The sequence below is a fragment of the Anoplopoma fimbria genome, chromosome 1, assembly GCF_027596085.1.
Source record: "Anoplopoma fimbria isolate UVic2021 breed Golden Eagle Sablefish chromosome 1, Afim_UVic_2022, whole genome shotgun sequence".
NCBI lineage: Eukaryota > Metazoa > Chordata > Actinopteri > Perciformes > Anoplopomatidae > Anoplopoma > Anoplopoma fimbria.
The window spans coordinates 18,764,975-18,788,438 of NC_072449.1; the positions used below are offsets into that span (position 1 = coordinate 18,764,975).

Below are 23,464 nucleotides of genomic sequence, written 5' to 3' on the forward strand. Positions count from 1 at the left end.
AGGCAACTGGTTTGGTAGAGGTCACTCGGTGCTGGTCGCTACAGAGAGCCACTGCAGCGGCTTAGCTCAGACAGGCCAATGGCCAGAGCCAAGCTGTTTGTTTAAGTGGCCAAGGTCAGCTGGAGAGGCAGGCTATCAACTTTATGTGATGCCATCTGCCTTGTGAAATTGCCAGGGTCAAAAAAGGAGATGTTAACCTGGAACGTGTGTGTAAAGAAAAGCGGAGTTTAATGACACATGAAACAGCAGATCTGATGTGTCTCTGTGCATATTCCTAGATAGGTGTATCTGTGTGCATAACCTACTTTTTCTACTCATAGCCCCGGCGTGTTATACTGACCCATTCATCCCATTATGTACATACTGCAGCCTGTGGGTTCACATAGTGCTGGCTCATTCCCGTGGGGTCCTGCCTGTCAGCTCAGTGGGTCATACTTTTATCCATTCCTGTCCACAGTATTGTCCAGCCTTTCTGCTCTCATTACTTAATGTATGAGCTAAATTCCCCCCGTAACTCATTGTCCTCAAATGACCTTGTGCCAGCAGCGTACACAAGAAATCTTATGTTGTGTGTATGTGTGTGTGCGTAAAAGTATTGTTGACAATGTAATCAGTTGGTTGGCTCAGATCTTTTCATGCTAACTACCCTGTAATCCAGTCGGCTGGCGATTTTAAAGTTTATGCCCTAGAGGTCTCGACTTGTAGCTGGAGTGCCATTAAAAGATTTAGATTTCTTTACAAGATATGATGGCAAAATTGCATACCTGTTTGTACTGTTGGCAGGGAGATGTTAATGGATTATTGAATTTAATTATTTAAACAGCCATTACTGCACATCTAAAAGTGCTAATTACAAATATGCTCAATAGGATTAAACACGGTGTCAGTGAGATTGAGGTGTCCGATTAAACTTTTAAGATTAAAACCAAACATAAGGCTGTTTTCAGACTATTTATACTACTGCAAATATACAGGACCTGGCTCCACTTTGCTGCAATACAGTGCGAGATCAGCTGACGTCAACGCACTGTAGCCAGTCAAACACACGCAACCTCACACTGTAACTTGAACAGGGTAATTCTGCATTTTTTGTGACGTAAAGATGGAGGATAAAATCATTGTCTCTAGTTTCTAGAAGGAAATCGTGTGTCACAGACGGTATTGCATTATATGTTTTTGTGTATTGGCAACCAACAAACCTTCAAACTCATGGGTCTATTAATCAAACCTGCCTTCCTGGATCCTGTTTTATTATGTGACCTGGGGCTGCAGCTAATGATTATTTTCATAATTGATTTTGCAACTTCCCAAAAGCCTATTCAAACAGGTTGTTTTATCTGACCGAATGGTCCAAAAGTGAAAGACATTCAGTGTATCACAGAAGACACAGAAAACCATTAAATATTTACAAAGCTGGAACCAACTGTTTCTTTAAAAAATCTATCCAAATAGTTGTGGATTAATTTTATGTTGATCGACTCATTTATTAAGTGATTATTTCAGCTCAAGTCTCACCAGCAACTGAAACAACAAAGCCCCCCTGTTTTCAGTCTGAACGCTCTCAGTAAGTTCTCTAACTTTATCTAAAAGTGGTGCAATTGCTGGGAGGCGAACTGGGGTCTCCTGTTGTTTACTCCTCCGGCTCGGCTCACAGACGCTTGGAAACACTTCAGATCACACTGATGAAATGTTGTTTATGAGACAGTCTGAAGGAGAGATGTTAATATTGCCTTGTTACCCACCGGACATCATTAATCAAAGCCAAGAGTGTTGAAAGTTTGAGTGTGCGATTTGCACATGTACGTGTCATTTTGGGTGTTTGTGTATATCCAACGAGGCCTGCGTCTGTGTCTGCTGTACCCTTTTTATGTGACATTTCATCTTGGCTCAAATTTCAAGAGTGTTTATAATGAAGGACGTCCGCACGATCTGTATTTAAGTATTTATCTTGTGTCTCAGAAGCAGTTCTCTGAGAAGAACAGACTCCCAGTCTGGTTCTTGGAGAATATTAAATTCCTATCTCTACTAGTGTGTATGTGAGTGTGGGGAGTGTGTTTATTTTTTTCCAATGAAGTCTGATGAGCCTTAACAATGATTCTATTGTATTGTATTGAGAAACTGACTGATTGGAGCTGTATTGTTCTGCAGGTGGCCATTAAGATCATCGACAAGACCCAACTGGATGCTGTCAATCTGGAGAAGATCTACAGAGAGGTTCAGATCATGAAGATGCTGGATCACCCCCACATCATCAAGCTGTACCAGGTGAGTCGCTAGCTTCAGTACCTGTTATCTTTAGACTGTCTAGTACAACAGATGTGGACAAACTAATCTTTTTAGTGGGGCTGACTTGGTCTCTCAGCTTTCACTGATTTAGACTGCAGTACGTCATGGTTTTTTCTGGGCTCTTGTGCATTTTTTGTCTATCTGTAATGGTTATATTGTGTAACTTGTTATTCCCCATGTTGTAATGCTGTGTAAAGATTAAATGGTTGAGTCTGGTTTTGGTTTTGTTCTTATTTTCTGTCCCTTGTCAATCAAGAGATTTTCAGGAGATTTATTTCTGTCCAGGGTGCTTCAAATCGAAATTTTCCTTTGACCCATCCCATGACAACTGCTTGTAGTCTGTCTATGTCAATGTAGCAGTGATGTTGGAAAAATGTCTCCATACTATATATTTAATATAGATGAAAGTTTGTGCAAATTAGTAAAATCAATAATGTCTCAAAAAATGACAGAGATTGTAATTTTGTTTGTAATTGTAATTTGTGTTTCTTACACTGATTTGGCCTATCTTAGGTTTGACAAGATCATTTGAAAAAAATATATTAATTTGCCAGAAATTCATTGAAAAGTAATCCAGTTTAAGACTATTTTAACTGCACAGGTTTGTGCAAAATATGAATGTAGATGTCATTTTTAAGTAAGATCTTTGTATTTCAGTCTTTATGAAACCAGCCCGTGGTCAAAGTAGGCCCTGCAGAGAGCAGGGGCAATAATGTAATGTGTAACTACATTGCAGTGGGGACCCAAAGTAACATCTGTTGAGGGGACCTAGAATTAGCCAGGCCTCTCTGGCTAATCTGTGAGCAAATCAGTTTCCTGCAGCACAATTTCCCGCTGCTCCTTGTTGATCTTCTTTTCTGGTTCTTTAGCAGTCGAGGTGTTTAAGCGCAAGACCATGCCAGGTCATTTTCTAATGCATTAGCAAACAACTGCTGCCTAGCAGATCCTGCCACCCCTGGATAGTTTAAGATACGAGAGCAAAGTTAATGACTGACTGACATTCAGCGCTGTGTTCATCCGTGTGTGTGCGCTTTACCATGTGAAGTTTCTGCTGTTATGATTCAAACTAAATGTTAGTTGTTTGAGGTATAAATTAAATCTTTAATTATTGTTCTGGGACATCAGATCTGACCTGTACTGCAACATCAGGCTCTATTTTAGCCTGCATTTTAAATCAGATATTGATCTATTCTACACTACACTTTTTATGGACTTAAGACATCTAATTTAGGCCAGAATGGAGCCATTGCATGTTAGAAACAATTATTATTTCTTGTCAGTGCCCCTGACCTTATGGGACCTTCAAAAAGTATTTATTTGAATGTGGGTACACCATATCCATGTTTATTTGCACAATGATTTAGCTAAAAATGACCCAACGTGATAGTCATATGTTAATGCCTGAAAGACATCTTCTAGTTTTTAAGGATGTTATGGTTTCTAATGTGTATTGAACTTAAGGGCTCTGTTTTTTGTGGCTGTACATCAACCACAACAAGAACTGCTATAGCATGACCAGTGTCCTTTGGTCTTTTCCTGCCCTGAGTTACAATCTGATGGGAGTTTGATGCAGATGAATCAGTGCAAAGCAAGTTTAAAACATAAAATTGATAGTATGTAGATTTTGTGTATGTGAGAAATGTATACTAGATTAGCAAGAATTTCTGCGCATGAAGAGTGAGCATAATGGACACACTCATTCGCCCCAAAATGCATTGCGGCTCTTCAGACTGTCCAATGCCTGAATGGGGAACAGACGCTTTTAATAATTAACTGTTGGATATATTAATTACAAACGACGGTGAGTGATGTTAAGGTACCAATTAAGGAAAAACTCAGAAGCTCACATACAAAACTTCCTTTAGAAAAACACATTTAACACTTAAATATAAAATTATTTGAATTTGCACTAAAATTAGACGGGAAAATAAAAAAATTGAGAGGAAAAGGTAATGTTGATTTACATTTGTGATAAACAATTTTCATTAAACATTAGCTTGGACTGTTGACGTCATGATCGATAGTCATATAATGCAGAGAAGACATATCGCTTAAGTTTACTCGTTATGGTAGTATGTTAGTATAAGATTTCAGACAGACCCATAGTCTTTCTCTTATCCCAAAATGCATTGCACACCATGGTTTCTTTCCAAACTGCAAAGATGTGTATCATGGCTAATTCTTAAAATGTATTTTTGTGATATGATTTCATGCAGCAGAAATGTGTTTGGATTTCTTAAGGTAAAGAAAATAATCTGGCTGTTTTGGTGGACCTTACACATGTGCTATGGAAATAAGGCCCATCGTCGGTAGTATGACGTGTGCCAAAGGCATTGTCAAGCCACCATGAAACCTTTTTTATAGTAGTTGTATGCATGTCCAGTTGTGCAAGGGCAAGTTCACATATATTTCTACGTGACTCAAAAATAAACTTTTATCACTTTGTTGCCGTGATGTCTGCTGTCTGGCACAAAACAGCCTAACTGTCAATAACTCAACAATTTTGGCGATTCCGTTGTATTACATAAGCCTTGGGGGTCCTGTTAGTTTGTTTAGGAAAAGTAAATGAGTGTTCATTATCATTACACAACCCTGTGGCACTGCTCCAGCTTTCTGCTGTGTTATTTTGGTTTGTATCATTATTTCCAACAGCCCATCCATCCAATCAGCTCAGGTCAATTAGTGATTTCCTTTCTAGTTTCATGAACTAGGGTTGGCCCAAAGATAAGCCTTAGCTTATGAGTACACACAGAGACAACCCAACTGTGTTGTATGAACTCTTCGCTCACAGTCTGCAGTCATTTTCTTCACATCTGTTCCGCTTTTGCAACTCCCCATCATCTGACTCTCTTAGGTGGTCAGCTTTTCACTCTTATTCTAGTTTCTCTACAAGAACAAAGATTTTTAACAGTCAAAATCACCACTAGATATATTGTTTGGATAATAACAAAACCACTCTCTGTCTATCAATACTTTTCAATACAAAATGAAGGCCCCGTTTGAATATCAACCATGTTACAAAAAACGCTTGTATAAATTGAGGATATTGGATGAACCATGACCCTAATTTTGATAACGTCCACACTACAGTTAATGCCTACATTGTTAAAACCATTAACCAGTATTGAATTGAAACGTATACAGCATGTGTTTCACTACCGGGACTACAGCTACTCTTCCCCATGACCTGATATTCAGACTGGATCTTTCGAAAATACATGTTACTTTAGATGCTCTTCAAACCTTCTCATCGGCAGTGACAGACCCATGAAGAGCTCAACACAAAGTGATGCTTTCATTTCCTGGTATCTGGAATTCAGACTGTGTATTCACTTCTATTATGATTTACTACATGACAAAGACTTTGCTTCAGTTGTTTCCCTCATAGCAGTTATTCACAACTACTATGGCAGAAATGCTTAATTTGGAGCCAGAACATACTTGCAGTATAATACCGTATACAATGAATTATATCTTCTGTATTAAAGTGGTGTAGTGATAATCAGTGGTGGAGGATAGCAAATCTGTTAAACATTTTTGGGTATCTCATTTGTTGATAGGAAAGTTACAGATTAAAATAATAATGATTCCAAATTTTTTCCTTCGATTTGGCAAGGTTCTCGTGCAGCTGCTTGTGTTTTGACTACAACTTTGGCTTCTTTTGTTAAATGAAAAGAGTGTTCTGTAATGTAATGAAAAAAGTGTTGCAAAGGGATTGACCAAAACTGTCAATCTTATATCATATCGATGTCAATTAATGTGTGTTGTCCGTGATAAAGAAATGAATAAAGTAAAAGTAAAGAAACTCTGGTATTGACATTAGTATAAAAAAATGTCAAACAACACCCAGCAATACTTCAAAGCTGCAGTACTGGACTTTTACATTTCTCAAGAACACCTGGAGGTTTTTTTCAAATATACATAAATGTCCACCTGCATTCAAAAATGAACTGATTTTTGGTGGTAAAAGGTCAAGGTCACTGTGATCTCACATTCATCCACTTCTTACGATATCTCAAGATTGCTTGGAGGGGATTTCTTCACACAACCATCCAGATAAATGCAGTTAATGTGATACTATAGTCAAATGCAGCTGAAATCAAGAAATGTAACAGCAACCAAACTCATGGTTAAAACATTAACCAGCACAAAACAAGCTCATCTAGTGAACTTGCTTTCAGCTCAGCTAGTCGAAGCTCGAAGCACATCAAAATAGGTGCAATGCTGAAACTGTGGACTATGGCCATCCTTTTCCTACACAGTTGAGACTAACACTAGGCTAAGAAAGACAGTTTAGACCTAAGGTTACTATTTTGTTGAAATTGTCCGTTTATTTAGCCTATATCTTCCCATTACTGTGGATGGGGGAGAAAGAGAGCACTCTGACAGCTTCTAGCTGCTCTGAGCAGCAGGATCAGCCTCTTGGAGAGCGCTGCGGATCTCAGTCTTTACAATTGTGCTACTATGACATTGGTCGTTTGCGGGTGGGGGTTCTCATAAGGGTTTTGGTGAGTGCAGGTATAAAAAAAAAACCCTGATCTGCACATCACCACAGCACACTCTGCTTCACCGGTTGCAAAATGTGGATAGATAAATCATTTTTTTTATGCGCATATTATCAAAAAGTCTTGAAACGTAAATGGTTACGTGAGACACATTGGAGAATTAGCAGCACAGACTCACACAAACTAAAATGTGAGTGTATCTGTAGAAGAGCAAGTAAAAAACACTTATGACATGCACGGGCTGGACAGTAATGATTTTTTTACTGTTTTACAAAATAGTTACAATAATTGCGACTTAAAAAGAAAGTGGGATAAGGCTTTAAACTGGTGGCCCTTGGCTCCTCTACTTCAGGTGCCCATGTCTGGCATACACATCAATTTGGATTGAAGGATTAAATGATTAGGATTTGGTTATCACAAATTTTACACAAATGTCTATTTGGATAAAATGATACAGAGATGACATTTTTGACAGACATGGATGTAAATGGCGGAGGCATAAAACTGCGAGTTTGTAATTTTATTTTGACTTTAATCCTTCCTCTGAATGCCAAGTTTATTTTCTTTATCTGGAGCATTCACTCAAGAAACTCTTATTGTGCACTTCTAATGATTTTGCACCATTACTCCTGCCATACTCCCAGCTGATGTTCCATCGCTACAGTCTCTCTTATATGGTAATTACTCTCCCCTTCCAGAGGGGGAAGAAATGCTGCCCAAAATATCTGCCATGTCTCCCTGATTTTTACCCCAACCTTCCCAGAACTTTATATCAAACGTATGAAGGAACAATTTATGAAAGCTAATAGATCCATGTCAGACAACATATGACGCTAGTGAGCATGTAGCTGACTGTAAGAACAACAAACAATAGAAAGATATCCACCATGAATTAAAGATAGACCTCTCTCGTGGTGGATATTTTGTCTTGTCAAACTCGGGGTTAATTAATAACATTAATAATGGCTGCCTTCTACTCAGGTGTGCCAGTGCCAGGGACCTGCTATTGTCCATGCTGGTTTACTGGCACGACTTAATGAAACAGAGCCATCGTTAATACTATTAGTTACACCTGTGTTTTTCCTGCTGTGACAAGTCAAAATGTCCGCTGTGAGAAAGGTGCATTTCCCAGATTAGATGCTGTATTGGCTCACAATGCTACTAGTTTTAATTGATGAATTAAGCCTGGGTATAGGAACTCTGTATCATTCAATCAGTTGTATTCCAGCTTCACAATACAGAGAGGACAAAATGTGCTTATTACACAACCCCCCCCCCCCAAAAAAAAACAACAACTGGCTTTCATTTCCTAAATCCATGAATCGGTCAATGTAACAGATGGAAAATTGATCACAAACAATGAGCGTGGGATTTCTACTGTGAACGTCTGGCTCGCTGTGTCTGATTCATCCTCCGCTCTCCAACTGATTCTCCCCTCCGCATTTAATTCTATTCATCTCCTGAGTGTTTCTGCTTCTAAATCGGTTCTCCTCCTCCTACACAACACAGCGCCGTGTGAGGGCTGAAAGGTTTTAAGTACCATTCAGATATACTCGGCAACACCAACTGTCCACCTCCATTCTCTTACATGGATACCATATTTAGACCCTGGGCCATTCATGCATTTTGTTTTGCTCATGACTCTGTTGATGCTAGACTCTGCAGTTGAACCTCAGAAAACCATGTGGAGAATTGTGTAATATTTGGGTCATTTGTATGTGTTACAGTTTTTTTTTCTTCCTTTTCTTCTAATTTTTTCTTGTTGCAGGGGACTGTAAAATCAAATCATATTGCTATTGATATTGCTACTTAAAAGTGGTCTTATGTCTGTATTCACTCTCCCACTCTTTTCTCCCCTCCCTCGACCCCTGTTCTTTCGTCCTCTCCCTCTCTCAGGTGATGGAGACAAAGAACATGCTTTACTTAGTGACGGAGTATGCCAAGAATGGGGAAATCTTCGGTGAGTGATCTTTTCAAGTACAGGATCAAACTGACCTCAATGTCTTTAAAACATCGCCCCACCCAATTCATAAATGTCCTCTTCTTATCAGTTGGACAGAAAAATGCTGCACTCTTATGACGTAAAAGGACCAAAGTCTTAATTGAGTTTGCTTTGTTCTTACACTTGTGCCAGCCACAATCTCAAAGGTCACATGATTGAAGGATTGATCCTGATGTGGGCCTTGTTATGTGCTGCTAGTGATTGCTGTTTGAAATGTGCTGACACCCCCTACTTGTGTAAAATTACATCAATGAAGCATTGAGTCAACCTCAAAGAGAAAAAAAAAAAAGATTTATGACGGTAAGTGGTGCAGAATCACTTTCAATTCAATTCAGTTTATTTTGTATAGCCCAGAATCACAAATTACAAATTTGCCTCAGAGGGCTTTACAATCTGTACACATGCGACATCCTCTGTCCTTCCCTCACATCGGCACAGGAAAAACTCCCCTAAAAAAACCCTTTAACAGGGAGAAAAAAGGAAGAAACCTATGGGAGAACGACAGAGGAGGGATCCTTCTCCCAGGATGGACAGAATGCAATAGATGTCATGTGTACAGAATGAGCAGCATAACAGAGATACAACACATTCAATGTATATGACATAAATGATTCATATAATAAGACTACTTATAATAACAGCAGCAATTATTATAGTAGAATTATAATTATGAAAATAGGGATAGTAATGTGATTAATAATAATAATCGAAGTAGCAGTGGGTGTCAGTCGGCTCACAGCAGGAGGCACGACTACGGTCCAGGTACCACAACGATTCATGGAAACCTGCAGAGCGAGAAAGCAAAAAGGGCTTCAGGGTGGAAGTAAAGCTAAAATGCTTAATGGTACAGGTAATAGTAATGTGACTAGTAATAATAATAGTGGTAGCAGTCGGTGTCAGCAGGGCCGTAGCAGGATGCATGACCACGGTCCAGGTACAGCCACGATTTATAGAAGCCTGCGAAGCGAGAAAGCACAAAGACTCCAGGGTACAAGCAAGTCAATAAGCGTAATAGTACAGGCAATAATAATAGTAATGTGACTAATAATGATAGTGGTAGTAGTAGTGGGTGTCAGCAGGTGGCACGATGACAGTCCAAATATAACCCCGATTCCTGGGAACCTGCGAGGCGAGAAAGCACAAGAACTCCGGGGAAGAAGCAAAATCAGTAATGTGCATAAATAGGAGATTAATACATAAAGAGGGAGTGAGAGAAGAGGAGAGAGGAGCTCAGTGTATCCTAGGTAGTCCCCCGGCTGTCTAAGCATATAGCAGCATATCTAGGGGCTGGACCAAGGCGAACCTGAGCCAGCCCTAACTATAAGCGCTATCAAAAAGGAAGGTCTTAAGCCTGCTCTTAAAAGTGGTGAGTGTGTCTGCCCCCCGGACTGAAACTGGAACCTGGTTCCACAGAAGAGGAGCCTGATAACTGAAGGCTCTGGCTCCCATCCTACTTTTATAAACTCTAGGAACCACAGGTAACCCTGCATTGATTGAGCGCAGCTTTCTAGTTGGGTAATATGGAACTATAAGTTCCTTAAGATAAGACGGTGCCTGGCCAGTTAGAGCTTTGTAGGTAAGTAAAATAATTTTAAATTCTATTCTTGATTTAACAGGGAGCCAGTGCAGAGAAGCTAATACTGGAGTAATATGATCTCTTTTCTTAGTTTTTGTTAGAACACGTGCTGCAGCATTCTGGATCAACTGTAAAGATCTAAGAGACCTATTAGAGCAGCCTGATAATAAGGAGTTACAGTAATCTAGCCTAGAGGTAACAAATGCATGAACTAGTTTTTCTGCATCGCTTTGAGACAGGATTTGCCTGATTTTCGCAATGTTGCGTAAATGAAAAAAGGCTGTCCTTGAGATCTGTTTTATATAAGAGTTAAAAGACAGATCCGGATCAAAGATAACTTCAAGGTTCTTAACGGTAGTGCTGGATGCTAGAGCAATGCCATCTAGAGAAACTATATCGTTAGATAATTGATTTCGAAGGTGATCTGGGCCTAGTAGGATAACTTCTGTTTTTTCAGAGTTTAACATTAAGAAGTTACAGGTCATCCAGGTTTTTATGTCCGTAAGACATGCTTGAAGTTTAGAGAACTGGTTAGTTTCGTCTGGCTTAATTGATAGATATAACTGGGTCTCATCTGCATAACAATGAAAGTTTACTGAGTGTTTTCTGATAATATTCCCCAAGGGAAACATATATAAGGTAAATAAAATAGGTCCAAGAACAGACCCCTGTGGAACTCCGTGACTGACCCTGGTTTTCATCAAGCTTTCATTGTTTACATATACAAACTGAGATCGGTCTGATAAAGTGCGGTTCCTTTAATGCCTATTAGATGCTCCAATCTCTGTAATAGGATTTGATGATCAATGGTATCAAATGCAGCACTAAGGTCTAGCAATACAAGTACAGAGACAAGTCCTTTGTCTGAAGCTATTAGAAGGTCATTGGTAATTTTCACCAGTGCCGTCTCTGTGCTATGATTCACTCTAAATCCTGACTGAAAATCCTCAAATAAACTATTGTTATGCATAAAGTCACACAGCTGATTTGCTACTGCTTTCTCAAGGATCTTAGAGAGGAACGGAAGGTTAGATATAGGTCTATAGTTAGCCAACACCTCTGGATCAAGAGTAGGTTTCTTAAGAAGAGGTTTAATTACAGCTAGTTTGAAGGCCTGTGGTACATGGCCCGTTAGTAAAGACAGATTGATAATTTCTAATAAAGAATTGCTAATTAAAGGTAAAACTTCCTTAAGCAGCCTAGTCGGAATCGGGTCTAAGAGACAGGTGGAAGGTTTAGACTTAGAAATAGTTAAAGTCAATTGTTGAAGGTCGATGGGCGAAAAGCCATCTAAATATATTTCAGGTTCTACAGCTGTGGATCGATCGGTACTGGTTGAGGGCAGTAGATTATAATTTTTTTCTCTAGTAGTTAGAATCTTATCATTAAAGAAGTTCATGAAGTCACTACTACTGAGGTTTATAGGAATACACGGCTCAACAGAGCTGTGACTCTCTGTCAGCCTGGCTACAGTGCTGAAGAGAACCCTGGGGTTGTTCTTATTTTTCTCTATTAATGCTGAATAATAGGCTGCTCTAGCATTACGGAGTGCCTTCTTATATATTTTAAGACTGTCTCGCCAGACTAACCGCGCTTCATCCACATTGGTGGAACGCCATATCCTTTCAAGTTTTTGCGATATTTGCTTTAAATCGCAGGTTTGAGGATTATACCATGGAGCAAACCTCCTTTCTTTTATTAGCTTCTTTTTTAGAGGAGCTATAGAGTCTAGTGGCATTCGCAGTGAGCATGCAGCACTATCAACAAGATGGTCAATCTGAGCAGCTTTCTGCTCACCGGTTTATTACTCAGATTATACAAGATTACTTTCCATATGCTGGTGAACAAGGTCATTCCTTATTTTCATTGACAGTTACCGAGCAATTTGAGTCAACTCTCAATATCGTCAGTTAAACTTTTGTTTCGCTTTTAAGAGCAGATCTCCAAAAAGTAGCAATAAAAAGGACCGCTCTTTTTAGCCACCATTTCAAAAACACATTTGACATTTTCTTGGACAGTTACAGCCATTAGTTTACTTTACTTTACTTACATTTGAACTGTACAAAAAGCGTTAGAACCCATAACAGACATGAAACAGGTGACAGGAAGAGTCTAGAAATTGTAGGCTTATGGGGTGGACCTTTTACACAAATCATGAGTTTAAAAAGTATATGTGGAATAAAATGAGTTGACAAAATAAGTCCAAGAAAGTCAAGAGAAAACATTAGGCAGAACAAATCTGATTGTAATCAAAAGGAAGAAAAAGATAAATTAGAGATCATCAAGAAGCTCTGGTCCAAACCTGCACACATTATAGTAAGTTCCTAATATGTAAGCGCTCCCTTTCAGTGCAGCATATGTGTTTATTAGAATTTAGGGCTGTAACTATAACAAATATTTATTTTCATTATAAATTAATGTGCCTATTTTCTTGATTAATCAACTAATAGTTTGCTCTTAAATGCCAGTCATGATTTGTTTTGTCCAACCACCACAAAAATCCAAGGATAGTCAATTTAATATCTCAGCATATCTTCACATTTCGAAGCTTGAATAAGGGAATGTTTGCCAGTTTGACTTAAGAAATGACTTAAATGATTAATCAACATCTAAATGTTTGCCAAATAATTTACCTGACGATTAATTTGTCGATTTAGGATTAAAACAGATTGGGTTAAAAGGAGAACACCACAAATCAAGCTGAAGGCATGAAAACTTATTTCAGTATTCTTGACTTTCCACAACAATCACATTAAACGGTATTCTTGAACTCACTAAATAAGCAGTGAGCACTCCAAAGGCAGCCGTCCTAATAGGAGCCAAATACAAACATAATCAAAGCATCTATGATTCATCCTGGCTGCCTGAAGGTCTGTCATAATATTTTTTTTAATTACTAAAAAGGACCAGATGTTGCATCTTTGGTGGGAGTAGATCAGAGAGAAAAACACACCTTGCCTTTTTTTAACCTTCGGGACAGATAAAGGGAAAAAAATATTCCTTTGGTATACACAATAATTTCCAGTCAGTCATTTACCAGGCTTTTATCAGTCAAAACCTAAACTATAAGGAAGTAGGCTCAGACTTGCAATATAAACATAATACAAGTTTCTAAGTTGTTTTGAACATTGGTTTGCACACTGCCTAACAGTAAAGCCCAAATGAAGACACTTGTGCTAGAAAGGACAGAAAAGTCAGAACATAGCAAAAAAAGTACATGAAGATAAGAAATTATCTTAGACTGCCATAGCACTGCATGCGCTCTATCGCTACTTCACAACACACTAAATGTGTAAGATGTGTACACACTGCGCTCTCAATCCAGTACAGTGGACATGAGCCAAAAGAAAAAGCCTTTGAGCTGCACTTTAAAGAAACATATTTATTAAATATATCAGGATTACTCCAGTTCTGAAAATTCTGACACAAACTGCACCATACATTCAAAAATGTAAAGAATTTATAACTCAAGTATAGACCTGTCTGATGTGGACAAGTGGCCTCCCCTATTAGACAGTCTAAGAATGTTTGCGCTTAGCCTACTCCCAGACACAGTATCCGAAAGGTTTACTCTGGTAATTAGTCTACAGCAAACCTAATGGGCATATGTGTGTGTGCGTTTTGTTTGTATCCGTTTGTGTGCGTCTTTGTGATTCTGAGGCCAGTGTTCCACTTGTGATGTTGATTCAGCAGCAGCAACTCCTGCTCCTGTGACCCAGAGAGAGCTGTGAAGCAGAAGCAAGAAAAAATTTATGAGAAAAGAATGTGGTTAAATATGAGAAGGAAGTACAGAAGCACACAGAGATAAAACGGAAAGACTCATCTGTACCCATGCATATGCTACTGCCACTACAGCTTATTGTGGTTAGACCAACTAGCAGCTTTTGTTAGCCTCCCACTGTGCAGTATACTCTTAAAGGTAAAGTTCGACATTATGGGAAATATGCTTATGTGTTTTCATGCAGGGAATTAGAAAAGCGATGCCGCTCTCATAATTTTCTTATATCACTTTTTTAAAGTTTTGAACAGATCTTTGCTAGATGTGTCCCCCTGTGTCCAGTCTTTTTGCTACAATAAGTCAACTGTTCCATGGCTGTGGCTTTGTACTTAACAGATATTTATGAAAGCTTGATTGATCTCATCATTTAACTTTTGGCAAAGTCTATTTTGTATTTTTTCCCAAAATGTCAAGCTATTCCTTTTAAATAACCAATCATGATTGGTGAACCTCATTTTCCATAATACATAGATTTTTCCTCATAAACCCATTGTGTCCTGATTCCTCAGAACCCTCTGCCCTGATTGCACAATGTAATGCAGTTATGTAAGACATTTATATGCCATCATCAGCTGCAGCAGGAGAAGCTTTGACTAAGCCAGACAGACAGCGACTGTTAGCTGCAGCACTAGACAAGTGTTTCAGTATTCAATCTTACAAATTTAACAATCATTTCTGATTTCCAAATATGCTGTCTGGAGATGGATCAAGTTGCACTCAGACTAGATGGATATTCTGCCAAGCCAGATCTCCAGCATCTTCCTCCACTATCGCCCTCCAGAGAGTTGCCTCTGCTTTTCTGACATGATGAATTTCTCATGTCTGCTCCTGGCCATAGGTTACAAAGAGCGGAGGATGTGAAGTTGTTGTGGATGCTCAGCAGCCCACCCTGTTTCAGTGTATCAGTGAGACAATGGATGAGCCTCCGATTCCCTCTTCAGACCAAACCTTGAATAGAGTTTGTGTGTGTGTGTGTGTGTGTGTGTGTGTGTGTGTGTGTGTGTGTGTGTGTGTGTGTGTGTGTGTGTGTGTGTGTGTGTGTGTGTGTGTGTGTGTGTGTGTGTGTGTGTGTGTGTGTGTGTGTGTGTGTGTGTGTGTGTGTGTGTGTGTGTGTGTGTGTGTGTGTGTGTGTGTCTTGCAGCCGTAAAGACAAAGAAGCAGAGCTGGGTTCGGCACAAGGAGGCGGAGAGTGACTGGTTCATTTTTACGAAGGGGTGGGTGGGCACAGTAATGGGCACAGCAGAGGCATCCATGCCAGCTTGTTGATGTGCCTTTGTGTCTGTCTGTCTGCCTCAACACCGCAGTATGGATCAAACCTGGAAATTGGGTCAACCGCAAATAAATCGGAGATGCAGAGAGGAGAGCAGAGGCAGGAGGGGAGAGGAGGCAGAAGAGAATAGAGGCGAGAGCAGGGGGACATCCATTTGATTTTGGAAGGTGGTTGGGAAATGTAGGGCATGCATATTTAAGAAAGCACTGCTGGAGAGAGGGGAGTATTATAGCTGGCAGTGAGTAGAGTCACTCATGCAGATCTCTTGTCTGACTGATGGGAATGAAATGAGACAGGGAGACTGTTGACTTCAAAGAAATACTTTGAGACACATTCTTATTTACTTAGGCTGTCAGCTTCTGCTTCACCACAAACCATCCATCATATTTACTGGGTGAGTTTTCCGCAGATTGGTCAGTCGCCAAGGTGGGGCTGCTTTGACTTTGATGACCAGCATAAACGTTTCCATGACTCACCAAATCCCAAGAGATAAAGTTGATATCTTTTTTTTGGTGATGAAGGGAGCAGATTTCCTCCCTTTTTAATATCGACATAACATGTTTTCAGTGGAGCCAAATGCAGCATTTTACATGGCAGCTTTCAAGGATCCACCTGCTGAAGGAAAAATTGCAAGAATCAGGATGATTAGATTTATGCATTCCTACAGTATAATAGTCAAATTAAAGTGAATAGGTAAACAGAGCCATAGCCATCCTGAAATGTCATAACATGTCATTAATTCTATGTAAATATTTCTTAACCACCTCCCTGGTTAATCTACTGGCTCCTGGTTGTCTTCTGCAATCACCTCATATAGTATTAAGAAAGCTAAAGAGTTTTAAACCAAATAAATCTATTTGCTAACCAGGGAAATGTAATCTACATCAGTGGTTTTCAAGGACCCCGGATTTGTTTCTTGTTGGGTCACAGACCCCCATTTGTTAGGATTTTGCCTCAGGGACATCCATCTGAAAAATTATTTTGGTTGTTAGATACGGTCAAGACCAGAGCTCTGTAGTTGTCAACTAGAGTTCAGGAGAGGAAATCTATGAACACAGTAGACACTCTTCTGAATGTTACACAGATTGGACTCCCTGTTGTACTATCACACCCACAATAGACATGAGGAGGAGATTATCACATAACCTGATTGCCCTTTTTTCACCTAGAAAAAAAAGTTGAAATGTCTGTCTCTCCAACAAATCCACTAAATGCACAGTTAATTGCACTTATGTTTAAAATAAGTAATTAAAAAACATTCATAAGCCAAAATGATAGCCTCCACTACCCAGTGTGACAGACGCTGGTGAGATGGAGTCTCTCCTCTATGAAAAGAGGCCTAAGATTCAAAGAGATAAGATGCAAATAGATAAGAATAAGTGAATTAAGCCGTCTATCGCTCACTTTGGCAAAAGGCAGGTGGTAAAATGCTGGCGGCTCCAGTGTGGGACAGCTGTAAGAAAACTTACTAACTGCCAGTTAGAGCGTAACATCACCCTGGATACATTCACAGACAAAGCATCTCATTCACTTATCCGCTTGGCTGATGTCAATGCCAGCAACAGGATAGTTTTAAGAGAAAGCAGCTTTAAGTCTGCACACTCCAGTGGCTCAAAAGATGAACTTAGAGTGCCTCCAGAACAATGGGCCCAACAGGGAACTTAACATTTACATACAGGCTGCAGCCGGCCGGCACCCTTCATAAACCTCATTATGAGGGAGTGTTGACCAACTGGTGCATTACCAAAGTCCACATGGCAGGCTAAAAATGGAGCAAAATTAACCTTAATAGTGGAAACTCTTCCCTTTGTCCAGCAAATCCTGTTGGAAGCATCACAAACATTGAAAGTAACTCATGCCTCACAGCGTCTCTCAAACACGCTGTACTGCAATACGGCCAGTTGATAGCCAACCTGGCTGCAGCCTACCTGCACACCTCGTCCAGGATCAACCTCAAGGGGTGCAGGCAAAGCCTCCCTGCTGATGGGGTTGCTCAGTGTATCCCTGGGTTTTTGGGGGTACAACAGGATTGGTGTCTGAAATGACGGCTGGGCATGCTTTACTCCAATACACGCGATACAGATATCATGGGGGTCTTCACCAGAGATGGGGAAAAAACCCCAAGCGGCTGTGCAAGGGAGTTACACAACATCCATAACCTTACCAGTGTTCCCCTGATACATTGGTAGCCATGGTAGCTAATGATTTACCTTGAAAGCTAGCAGTAGCTGCAAACACACAATCTCCACTTGACGTGCTAACTTCTCAGTTAAGGTAGTATGAACAAGGTAAAAGTCCACACTATGAAAATATATAGTTATCCTGACACCAGATAATCCAAGTTCGGAGACTACCCTGATTGCTGCATCTGTGCACGGCTAAGTGGAAAATCCATAAAACAGGACAGCTGGAGACTTAAAGGGATCTTCACAGGAAACCATGCAATAATTCTACTTTTGGAAAAACTTTTGTTTTATTTTGAGTACCTCATGAATTGATACTTATCCCATGGAAGAGAAAACTGTCACAAGCTGCAGCTAATCCTTGGCATGATATAACTTGGATGAAAGGGCAGTGTGCACCTCTAGCTGGCTCCCGCCTAATTTAACCCTAGAGGGTGTCGGTGTTACCACCATTAAATCACCACCAACAGCTATCAACATTCACATGGACGTGACTTTTACTATGGCTGCTGTATTTAAGTGGTTTTGGTATCGGTTACTGATGTGGAAACAGTGTGTGTGTGTTTGCCCCTTGTCCTCTCTCACACACACACACACACACACACACACACACACACACACACACACACACACACACACACACACACACACACACACACACACATTAATTCACTCCCCATGCCTGCCCCACGGTGTTATCTCAAGTCCAGCCAGAGGTCTAGCCAACAAGCCAGTTTGTACCCATGATGTTTGTCCCCTCCAAACCTGAGCAGCTGCTAAGAGACTTCGGTCATCACCAAGCTCTCAGAAGTGGAACACAGGGATTGTTGAGCTGTTTCCTAATACCCCTATGATTCATACTTGTTCTGCTCGCTTTCCCAGAATGCTGCTTTGCATGCCTCTCTGTGCTGAGGTCCTTGCCATAGCCAACATTGTATCAGTGGATTACTCATCCCTCCACTGGGGCAACATACTGCATTGTGCGTCTTTGTGCATGTGTTTGTGTGTGTGTGTGTGTGTGTGTGTGTGTGTGTGTGTGTATATATGTGTGTCTGGGTGTGTGTGAGTCGCTGTGCAGTGTTCATTGCTTTGACAGTAATGGCTTGCTACTGTGTAACAATCTGTAGTGCTGCTGTTTATACAGAATTTAGTTTAGTTGTTTTGTTCAGCCTTTGTTTTGTTGAGCATTTATGTGTTTACAGTGTTTAATCAGTCAGGCAGGATTCTTTTAATAGCTGAAAAAAATAGAATTAGTCAAGTTAGTCAACAATTTTAATAATTTATTAATCTGTTAAGTTTTTAAGCCAAACTGGTTCTTGCTCCTCGAAATTGAATATTTGCTATTTTTTAACCTTGTATAGAAGCAAACTAAATATCTTTGGGTTTTGAGCTGTTGGTTAGACCAAACCGGCAGTATGAATTTGGCAAACTAAACTCTTGGAAGTCGTGAATTTGTAAACCAAATGATTTATTTAAAAAAAAAAAGAGTGTGCAGTTAAATTAATAACCAGTTGCAGCCCTAGATTTCTTATTTTACATTACATTACATTACAGTCATTTAGCAGACGCTTTTATCCAAAGCGACTTACAATCAGTAGTATATTACATATCATTCACCCATTCACACACTGATGACAGGCTACCATGCAAGGTGCCACCATCAGACTCTAACTAACATTCATGCAACATCTTGGGGTTAAGTATCTTGCCCAAGGACACATCGACTGCCGAAGCCGGGTATCGAACCACTGATCCTCTGAATGGAGAACTACCTTGCTCTCCACTACGCCACAGCCGCCCCCCGACATCTTTTATACTCAAGATGTCCCTCTAGTTATGTCTGTAGAGAATAACTGCACATGCAAGTAAGTAAATGTTTTGGTCAGATGTGGTCGGACAACGTGACCAAGAAAAGGAAAAGTTTGATCCCAGAAGGGTTTATTACTTTAGAGTCTTCTTCTCCTCACAGGTGCATACTTGGACCTCCGTGATACATTCCCCTCCCCAGTGTGTTTTTTGATTAGCAGCGTTGCATGAAAGCTGTCCTGGTCACTGAATTGCCTACTCTGTGGAATTTGCCAGCCACTATCTAATCAGGTTTTCTCACTCTGTCAGATGTTAGTTATTGATCAACCACGCTGTTGACGACAGAACGGCATCATCTACCTTAGAAGAAGCTTAATAGTGCAGCTTATCGGCCTTTAGTCATTTTTTATTGTACAGTCTTTTTCCCAACACACAGATGTCCCTTTGGTCAACCCTGAGTTGAGACAATATAGAGTTGTTAAAATGAGGTGTTTACAACGTCATGATTGTCACTGACCTCAGGGATTATGTTGCTCTACTTTTAAATATCTTATGTTGAGGCAGAATGTTTTTGATGTTAATGGGCTGTGAAATTTGCTTAGTGTGACTTCTCTGTGCATCTTGACAGAGGCCTAGTTTAAAAAATTCTGTCGGCAATCTTATCTTTACATAAATGTGTGTGCAAACCAGGGAAATCAAAGCAAAAATAATGTGTAAAAAAAAAAAAAAAAAAGAAAAGGAAGAGATGTATGGTATTTCTAACAAATGCAAAGACGAGGCAAAAAGTTGTTTTTTTTAATGTCTCTAACAAATTTAGCTGCAAGTCCCTTTCAGCTTTGTGAGTACAAAAATGCTCTTTTATGAGATTGACCTTATGGGTCTCCATATATTTGTGTTCCTTATACTTTGCACACCTAGTTTGCTAGTATATGAAGTTTTGTTAGCTGGGTTTGTTGTGGTTGTTTTGCATTGTCGCTAGGTTTGGTCGGTGGTCTGTATCCATGCCAGCTGGAAGGAAAAGCCACCACTCAGTGTCCTATCTTGTTTGCCACAGAGTGTGAATTGAAGAGTTAGCAAGCTATCTGGACAAAGAGGTGTGAAGAGGAACCCTGCCGACAGCAACAAACAACACACCTCCCAAAGTTCACAGGGCTGCAAAAAATCATGCGTCATGTAGAATAATCTGTCACCAACTTTGCAAAAATAAGTGAACGCTGTGTGTGAAAGGTTAGAAAAACTGAAAGGACGGTGTGGGAGCTGGCCATGAGAGAAAGGTCAGTGATCTGGATGCTTGGAGAAAGAAGACAATAAAATGTATGACTTAACCAGCCGGAGACTACATAGACCTTGGTTTAATGCGTCTTTCAGAACATCCACAAACTCAGTCTGTCTTAATGCTCTGTGCACAGCAGATAAACGGATCAATCAGATTTAGTTCATTCTCATTGGTTGAGAATCAAGGTTAATATTAAGACTTGTATATTGTTTTTTTCCTATTAATTGTCAAGTGTGTTTGTATGTCTATGTGTACACTGCAATCGTACACCGAGAACCTCCCATTAACCCCCAAACTCACACCCTGTTCGAACTTGTACTAGTGTGGACAAAATGTAGCAGAAGACCAGTTCTCAGAAATCCCGTCCTCCTCCGGCTATGACAACACAGGTTCACCACTGCCCACTCACACAAGCGCACACACACACACACACACACACACACACACACACACACACACACACACACACACACACACACACACACACACACACACACACACACACAGGGTTTCCGAAGAAAAATTACATTGTTCATCTTGCACGGAATGACTTCACAAAGCATGCTGTAATGTAGAGCAGCTGTGAACTCCTATTGGCACCAGGCATGCACCTCATCAACAGTAGAGTATCCTTTCAACACAACCACCAACCAACACTTTGTACACCTGAAAAGAATGCAGCCGTTTTTCATTACACTTTACTACTCATACTGATTTGATATATAAGTCGATGTTTAATATGACTTGCTAATACTTCTAACATGATTAATCACCCCTATCCACCATCTTTGTTGCTCTCTCTCTCTCTCTCTCTCTCTCTCTGTCTGGCTACAGACTACCTGGCAAAGCATGGCCGTCTCAGTGAGCTCGAAGCCAGGAGGAAGTTCTGGCAGATCCTGTCAGCGGTGGAGTATTGTCACAACCGCAACATCGTCCACAGGGACCTGAAGGCGGAGAATCTGCTGCTGGATGGCCACATGAATATCAAGATTGCAGGTACCGTAACAGCTTTGTGCAGGAGAAGCCATATACTCATTAATGGATGAGAAATGCAAGATGTCGGATTAGAATGATTCATTTTTGATCTATTGCCTGCCATGATCTCAGTGCCGGCGTAGTTCAGAAATGTCTTAACTACCTGCCCAGGCCATTTGCACGGTGTTGAGAAGTGGTTGGAGGTTGTTTGCGAGATAGCTGCTGGCTGAAAGATGCCAGGTCTGACGTCTTAAAATCCAAACCAAAATCCAAAGGCATGTGCCTCCTTTTTCAACTTATGATCAGAGGAGATCAAACATCCCTCCCCAATTACCCGTTGCTTTAATTTTGAGGAGGATAATTTAAGATTGTGGACGAAAGAAAGGAAGAAACCCAGAGGTAGATAGTTGAGACTAAGCTGGAGGTCTGTAGTACAAGCTTCAAAGTGAGATTATTAAGCAACTGGCATTTAGAACTAGCTAGTGAGAATGTCAACCTACCGCTGTTTCACAGAGTGGAGGAGGGGGAGGCTTGGGGGGAGAGAGGGGGATGAGTTTGGGTTTAATTGGAAGGAGAGGGCAGGTGATGTATTGGATTGGCTACTTTGGAGACGGAGTAGGGGGTGAGAGGATGAAGGGAGAATGATGAGGAGCGGTGCGTAGCAGGGTGGCAGGGCTGCAGCTGTGACAATGCTCTGAAAGAGGCCGAGGTTTATCTAAGGCTTTAGTCAGAGCTGATACTCAGATCCATCTAAGGTGAGCTGATCACATGAGGAAGGCTAAAAATACAGGTGTGAAAAGATAACAGACCAACTGAGTGTGAATGAGTGCTACTGGGAAAATGGCCTCTTGTCCTCAGAGGACTTAATGTCATGGACTCCAAATAGAGATTAAAGTCATTGTTTATTGGTTTGATGAATGTTACTTAATGGGGGTAAAATGACAGATGAGCATCCTAGTTAACCCTCATACAGGTCATGGCCAGTGTCTTTTCTTTGTTCAAAAAGGTAAAATCAAATATAAAAACAAATTAGACAGAGAGCTGAGTGTTTCACCTGCATCATTACCCTGCATCATCCTGTCCACTGTTTCTCCGAAGAGTCCTAGATGATAACCTGGAGATGTTATTACCACAGCAGTAATTTTCATAAACATGTCTGACTCACAGCCGATTGTCCGAACGGCAGATTAGATTTGAAGACAATGAACAGAACATTACCTGTTTTGTGATTAGAGAAAACGTCTCTGGGGAGGACATCAGCAGCATTCTGTACTTATCTTAGTCACAACAAGCACTGACTAATTTGCTAAAAGGAACATGAAGTTTAGATTTGTGCAGGACACAAGGAAGACAGTCCTCACTTCAAATGTCCTTAATGCATCAGTAACATTGATGTCAGTAAAGATCATCCATTCAGCCTTTGTGAAAGAAAGGTAATTATCTCCCTTGTTTTGTATTCATGCATGGTTGGCTAATTTGCAACTAGAGCTGCATCTGGTGAATATTTTATTATCAATTAGATGGTTGATACATTTTTTAACTTAAAGGTTTTTATAGTAAACACACAAATCTGTGCTTAAACTGGCATATGAACGTTTATACTCACAAATCTGGGATTCATTAATATTTTCTTACCTGAATTTGTTCTTACACTGCAATCAGATTTAGAACTGCCTCAGACCATGCATACACACAAATTATGAAGGCCTGGACAGCTTTCTTTAAGTAAACACACACATTATAACTAAATGCATATTTTCATATTACAACCACATTCACTACAAAATGTTTACTAATGCATTGACCA

At 40.2% G+C, this 23,464-nt stretch overlaps 1 protein-coding gene across 2 annotated transcripts in view; it reads left to right on the top strand.

The window, feature by feature from the left end:
• The window catches only part of sik2b (salt-inducible kinase 2b), a 47,255-nt gene that overhangs the window by 1,464 nt on the left and 22,327 nt on the right, over positions 1-23,464 (top strand). For both annotated transcript variants that reach the window (XM_054597174.1, XM_054597182.1), the window contains exons 2-4: positions 2,149-2,265; positions 8,688-8,751; positions 21,517-21,678. In XM_054597174.1, the coding sequence (XP_054453149.1) occupies positions 2,149-2,265; positions 8,688-8,751; positions 21,517-21,678 (343 nt within the window). The remainder of the gene's footprint in view (positions 1-2,148; positions 2,266-8,687; positions 8,752-21,516; positions 21,679-23,464) is intronic.